This window comes from Ictidomys tridecemlineatus, unplaced genomic scaffold (assembly GCF_052094955.1).
Source record: "Ictidomys tridecemlineatus isolate mIctTri1 unplaced genomic scaffold, mIctTri1.hap1 Scaffold_280, whole genome shotgun sequence".
NCBI lineage: Eukaryota > Metazoa > Chordata > Mammalia > Rodentia > Sciuridae > Ictidomys > Ictidomys tridecemlineatus.
In genome coordinates, this window is record NW_027522365.1 from 309,020 (window position 1) to 315,412 (window position 6,393).

Below are 6,393 nucleotides of genomic sequence, written 5' to 3' on the forward strand. Positions count from 1 at the left end.
AACAGATAAATATATACAATTTAAGGAGTTAAGGCAAAACCAGATGATACTTCAAACATGACAGAAGGTTTGAAAAATAGGTGTTATTAAAAACAAGGGCATCCCATCTCCAGTTAATAAAGCCATCATGTCTAAGGAAAAAAAATCCCTTAGGTTTTTAATAAAGTAGTTATTATCAATCATGTTAATTAAAGTTGAGCAATAAAGAATAAGATTTCCCACAGAGGAGAGCTGTTTTACCAAGGTTTGGGGACCGAGCACTTAGAATTTGGGTAAGCAACTTTTTCCTTGTCAGATTTATGATCTATTTTTCCTATTAGAAAATATAATTTGGAAAATATGACTCTTCCACATATATAATTAAAATACAATTATGAAGCATTCTTTTCTCTTTCTTTTCTTTTTTCTTTTCTCTCTTTTCTCATTGAAGGAAACCATACAGGTGATCTCATAGCCACGGTAAGTTTCCAGGCAAGCCATCTATTACCTTCTTTGTGGAAAAAACACAAAACCAGTCACTAAAACCCATTCCCAGTTTCTTTAAGAAAACAGAACAGACGAATTCCAAAGAAATTAAAAAAAGCATAATCAATATATCCACACAGAGTACAGTTCTTTGGCAGCATCACATGAACCATTGACTGAAGCCAGAACTTTTAGAGTGTTCTAATTCCTAGACCCGGTTGCCAGTCTTTAAAAATAAATAAATACAAATTCGCATCTGCAACGAATTCAGTAATTCCAGGAAATATTTAAATTCAGAACAAACCTTGAGACAGCTTTTGACTGTTACAGGTGAGCATAGATAAGCATGATCTGCTTTGAGTCCCGATCCAAATATATTCAAACATACACACACATGAAAATAATCTGAAATTTTGTGTTGGTTCGGACAGGTCTAGAATCCTTAAAGAGAATCTATATACACCCATGAGAAATCAATAAAAGACATGAATCCAGGGATGAAAAATGATCTTCCAATAACTCAGGAGTGGGCTGCCCCTCACCTGGATAAACGGAGAAGTCAGATTCTATAGGGGGAACACCAGGAAGCTGGAGAACGTGGAATACTGCCAGCCTCCAACCAAGTTACCTTTCTCCAGTTTTAGGTAAACTTTGTCCTCTTTGTCCAGGTAGAGTAGGACTCCATTTGTGGCAGCTTCGCGAGTCACATCTTTGTCCCCAGCAAATGCAGATATTACTGGTTTTCCATTTAACATCAAGTTCACCTACAAGGAAAAACAAAATCAATACGGAGCTCTCTTTAAAGTTAAGAGGGGATGAGATGACCCACTGTGAAATATCCAGGAAACATATCCCCCCTCTTTCAAATTAGTCGACTGTGGGGTCAGATTATGTATCTACTGAGTTGATTTTTTTTATTTCTCCCACAGAAATTTCCTTACATTTCTACACACACACACACACACACACACACACACACACACACAATACCACCCAGAGAGCAACCTTGTGGAAGTCTTGTGAACATGGGCTTCTCAGCATGCCCACTAAGATTACTCCTGTCCTTATCCTCCACAGACACTCTGGGATGAAGAGGGCGGGGCTTGGAGCCCTCCAGTGCTCTTGGACCTGATAGACCAGATGCAGCCAGAGTCTACTAATTCCTTTGCAGGTTTCCACCAACTACAACCTACACAGCTCTGAAAATCATTTGAAATAACAGAGTGCGTGCGCATGAGCGTGCCTGTGAGTGTTTTCTTCTTCTATTTTCCCTCATAAGAAAAGTGGGCTAAAAATAATCACCACTGCCACTAAAAGAAAGCTTAATGATGGATAATTAGCAAAAGAATGGATTCAGACTTGTATTAACTTTTTTCCCCCATACTGTGATTTTGATTGTGTGTCAAACATTACATAGATTTCTAAATATTGGAGCTTGGAAAAAGTTTTCCCATGAAAGTAAATTTGCTTACTAGAGAGTCACTCCTTTTTAGTTTAGAAGTAATATGAAGTGAATTAAATCCAAGACTGACCAAGTTAGCCATTCTCTAGGCAGGATAAGTAGATGGAGTGTAATCTACCATTCCCATGGTCATAATATATTAAATAACTATCAAGCATAAGATAAAATGTTACCCTAGAATTCCATTAAAATGTGTTCTTGTTATTTGTCATTAGCATATTTCAATATCACAGGAAAATAGCTCCATTGCTGTTTTTGAGTGGGAGGGCAAGCCCATTATCTAGAACAACACAGGCCTACTTCCAATCATGTACCCGCAACTGATAAGAATTCACTACCACCAAAGTAAGAGGGTAAACTAAAGCGTAAATGCAACATTTCATTTAAAGAGAATACCTAATTGCTGTCTTCCACAAGTTTATGTGGATAATTAACTATATCTCATAATTTTTTAAACGAGAACAAATTTGTTTTATTTACTTAAAATGAACTTGCAAAGCTCTGCTGGTTTTATAAGTTTTTTCATTACAAGTTCAAATAATTTTTACATGCACCAAATGAAATCAAGATCTTAAAGAGATTTGTGTCACTAAATTTTTACCAAACCATATTTTTTAAATGTTTGGATATCAGTTAGGTAATAGCTTTGCTTTTCTACGTGCTTTTTGTTACATGCCTCAATAGGCATTGTATATAAAGAAAAAAATTGGAAATGAAGTGTTTTAAAAAACAAACTATAAATATGGCTGTTTATTTTAATGATGAAAACACATCTTTGAATAAATACTTAAAAACATAACCCACTAGAGATAAACACAGTTGTTTAGGGAGACAGAGAGAATGGGTCAGAACACATACCTGGATTGTTTGGCTCTGGTAGACTTTAATTACTTGAAAACTGAAACTGTAAATTCCTTTCCTTGGCGCTACAAAGACAGACTCCAATGTGAAAAAATTACCCACATTAACTAGGATCTATAAACAAAAATAATAAATAACAGTAAATTATTATAATATTTTTTTCTATAAGGAAAATATATTTCCTTCCTCCCTTCCTGCCTTTTATCTTTCCTTCCTTCCCTCCCTCCTCTTTCCTCAAAAACTAACTTCAGTAACCACAGAGCATAAAACATCTTTCCTCTTAAGAGACTTGGACCACACACTTGTGTATTGGAAGGCTCCTCTTTCTTTTAAACAGTACAGAAAAAAAAATAAAGTAAATGTTTTGTATTCATGCCTCAATTTCTAGCAGGGTTCAATGGTTCTGGAAACATCTGAGAAACATATGAGGGCTTAAAGTATTAACTTTGCTCTGAGAATCAGATAAAGGGCATCTGCTATGGAGATACATTCCCACCATCCACAAGTCTTTGCAATATCCAGAAATGACGTTGCCAAGCCAGCCAATCAACATCTGTGGTCTCTCCGCAGTCATCCCTGGACATCTCACACAGAGCCATGGGTACCCCTCCTCTGTGTGACATAATTCTTGACACTGAACGGTTGGTGCACAAAGTGATATGAATGTCTGGCCCTTCCCTGAGCCTCTACCGGAGCTCTCCTAAGATCCATGGCCATTTTATTTTTTCATGTGCCATCTAAACCTGAATTGTAATATTTTGGCAATGAGTCAGCCCTTCTCGGGTGCCAAAGAATAGAGAGTGAATGAGGCACAGTGGGATAGGTGGCCTCTCTGTGTTCCTCTCAGTGTCACACCTTATCCTCCTATCAATCATCTGCTCTTTATTTAATGTCCCCCCCAAAAAATGAAAAATGAAAAGTGGAACAAGGCTCTGTTTTGAAGAGGGCAGCAGTGGGCTTTGTAGCCCAGGATGTTCAGCATGGTTCTTCTGGTTAGAGCATTAACTCTGAATTTCCATAAGTGACCTCATAAGCTAGGTTTGCAATGCCACATAGGTCAGTCGCTTCCTACGAGAAGGGGGGCAGTAAAATAACAAGGGTTTCTTCATGTCTCTCCAAGACATAAATCTATAAGTGGCATTCAAAAAAAATCAGAAATCTCTATAAAGATACATTCTCTAAGTATCAGTGGCAATATGCTACAATCTCTTTTAAAGGCTGCCTTCTTGTCAAAATTAATACATTTGCATGCCTCTTGCATAATTTCCTAAAAATGCACTACTGGCTCTGAGCAACAGTGCCATGACAGTCAGGCAGGTGTACCAGGCTCAACGCCTGCCTTTACATACATGTAGGTGTGTGATTTTATTGAGATTCCACCCTCTTCCCAGTAAGCATCAAATTTCTTTTCTCTGACCTGATGATGGATGATCTTTCAACAAGTCACCTGCTGTGCAATAATCCCCAACAGAGGCTTCACAAAGAATTTTTTTTTCAAGCACATTTAAAATAATTTCAGGTGCTTAGGAGGGACTTCCTGGCTCAGATATAAGTAGTATAATTCATTAGCAATAATGGAAATAGCAGATTAGTGTTGACTACACGTAAAGCAGGGTGTTGACTATACATGGTAATTGGACTATCCAGGCACATCAAATTTATAACTAAATGAGTCTTGTTGTCTCCAAGATGTGTGGCTCCCTGCACAGAAGAGCAAACCCTTCTCCTCTTCTAATTGACAGGAAGGTAATTGAAAAGCACACTCCATTCAGAGGGTAGCAGGATGCTCACAGTATTCCAACATTTAATTAATGTATCAAAATTCAAACCAGCAATGGTGCTCCACTTTATTTCCATCACACTGGAAAATACAGCACCAAAACTCCCAAAGGGCTACTTAATTAGTTACAAATTATGGCTATTCCATAGTAATTCCCCAGAGAGACATACTCTGTCTTTGACCAGCTGGAGAAGGCATCACTTAGGAAAATTGAGTAGGGACCACAAATGTCACCTCATCCTTTCCTGGCACATCCTACAACACTGTTTAACATGTGCTCCAGCACACAGTGCTTTGCATACGACTGTGAAGTGTGACTTTGGAATTTTAAGAGAGTCTGGGTACCCTTCAGGTTAAAATGAAAACTCTGGAGTCAGTTTTCTTCCTTAGGACGCTTTGCTCCAGCTAAGCTGATATCCTGGGGTTTCTCATCACTGCCAAACCGCAGAGCACCAAGCGGCAAAACAAAACAGAAGACCCAGTGTTCAGGAGTCTCGCCTCCATCCCCTGCCTTGCACCTCACTGTCTGTCTTTGCCCAGTGATTTGCAGTTCGCTGAAAGGACTGAAGCCCAGGAAGCGGGAACCATCTCCCCAGCGCTTCCCTGGGGGATCTTTGTGGATTCCCCATTCCTTTTCCTCCTTCCTGAGCAACTTTTCTCTGGTCCACAGGAAGGGCGTGTAGCCTACTCTAAGCAGCCACAGCTGCGCCCAGATGGTGAAAGAGGACCTCAGCCTCTCAACTGAGAAGTGAGATCTGAACCCACATCCTCACCCCAGCCGTCCTCTGCGGCCACCTGCCGGATCTCTACTCAGGGTGTGGAGACCCGGATCTCTCTTGGGGGAGAAGCTTCTCCACCTGGAGAAACAAGTCAAACGTTTATCCGAAGTCCGCGAGGGCATCACAGAACAGCTTGTGCCACACACGCAGCGGAGTCAGCCAGAGCCAAGGGGCGAAGCTCTGCCCAGGAGATCCCCGTTTCCAGGGACCAGATTCCCCAGGATCCCGCTGACTTGTTGCTGTTAAACTTGTCCTGTGCTCTAGGGGCCGGCCTCTGCGCTCCCAAGCCTCTCCCCCACCGCGCTGCAGCCTCTGTTAGAGCCCAAGAAGGAATGAGGGCCAGGGGTGGGCCAGGGGTGTCACATCAGAAGTTTCAGGCTCCGACATATTTGGGAAGGCGGGTGTCTAAATGAATCCGCACATCCCAATCAGAGGAGCTTAGCCCCACCAGGCAGCCCCTATCTGAGATTCCTTGAGATTACCCACTCAACCGCCCACCCGACTCCGGGTGCCCCGAATCCCTTGGGGTCTAACCTGATCGAAGTATATGATGCACGTTTTGTTGCTCATCTCTGATGGCTCGTGGTTGGTGCTCCGCATGGCTGAAAAGGCCAACTTGGAGTTGGCCGCCCGGATAGATATCCCCAGAGGGGAAGAAGAGGAGCCCTTGGAGTCCGTGGCTGGGTTCGAGTCGCACACTACCAGACACTTGCCCTCCAGGACGATGGGCTCGGTGTAGTTCTGCGCCCAGACGGGCAGCCCTGGCAGCAGAACGGCCGGCACCACGGACAGCCCCCGGCGCACAGAGCCCATGGTGAGCGGCGTGGGCAGCGGCAGCCAGCTGGCGCTTCTGCTCGCCGGCGTCACCTCCTACCCTGGGATCCCAGAGCTCCGAAAGATGCCAGTGGCTAGATGGACAGCGCTGCAGGAACGACGGCGGCGCGCACACTTCCACCAATTCTGTGGGCTGAAGTCAAAGTCTCCCCTCGAGCTCTCTCGCTGGCTCTGTTGTTACCTTTGTCCTTTAAGGAGCTCATGCAGAATCC

General features: G+C 42.5%; 1 protein-coding gene across 1 annotated transcript; it reads right to left on the minus strand.

Moving 5' to 3' along the window:
- Window positions 1–915: 915 nt before the first annotated feature.
- On the minus strand, window positions 916–6,160 carry LOC144373169 (cerebellin-4-like). The gene is made up of 3 exons (XM_078036277.1): window positions 5,882–6,160; window positions 2,786–2,902; window positions 916–1,229 (listed from the first exon to the last, which is right to left on the minus strand). Exons 1-3 carry the CDS (start codon window positions 6,158–6,160, stop codon window positions 1,032–1,034), a joined length of 594 nt encoding a protein of 197 aa, XP_077892403.1. The 3' UTR covers window positions 916–1,031.
- Window positions 6,161–6,393: the final 233 nt, after the last annotated feature.

What these genes read in the sequence shown, in the direction of transcription:
- LOC144373169 (XM_078036277.1), bottom strand. Translation starts at nt 6,160, where the DNA reads ATGGGCTCTGTGCGCCGGGGGCTGTCCGTGGTGCCGGCCGTTCTGCTG. An exon ending in GCATCATATACTTCGATCAG is followed by an intron (nt 2,903 to 5,881) that starts GTTAGACCCCAA and finishes TTTTGTTTATAG; the next exon opens with ATCCTAGTTAATGTGGGTAA. An exon ending in ACCAGAGCCAAACAATCCAG is followed by an intron (nt 1,230 to 2,785) that starts GTATGTGTTCTG and finishes TTTTCCTTGTAG; the next exon opens with GTGAACTTGATGTTAAATGG.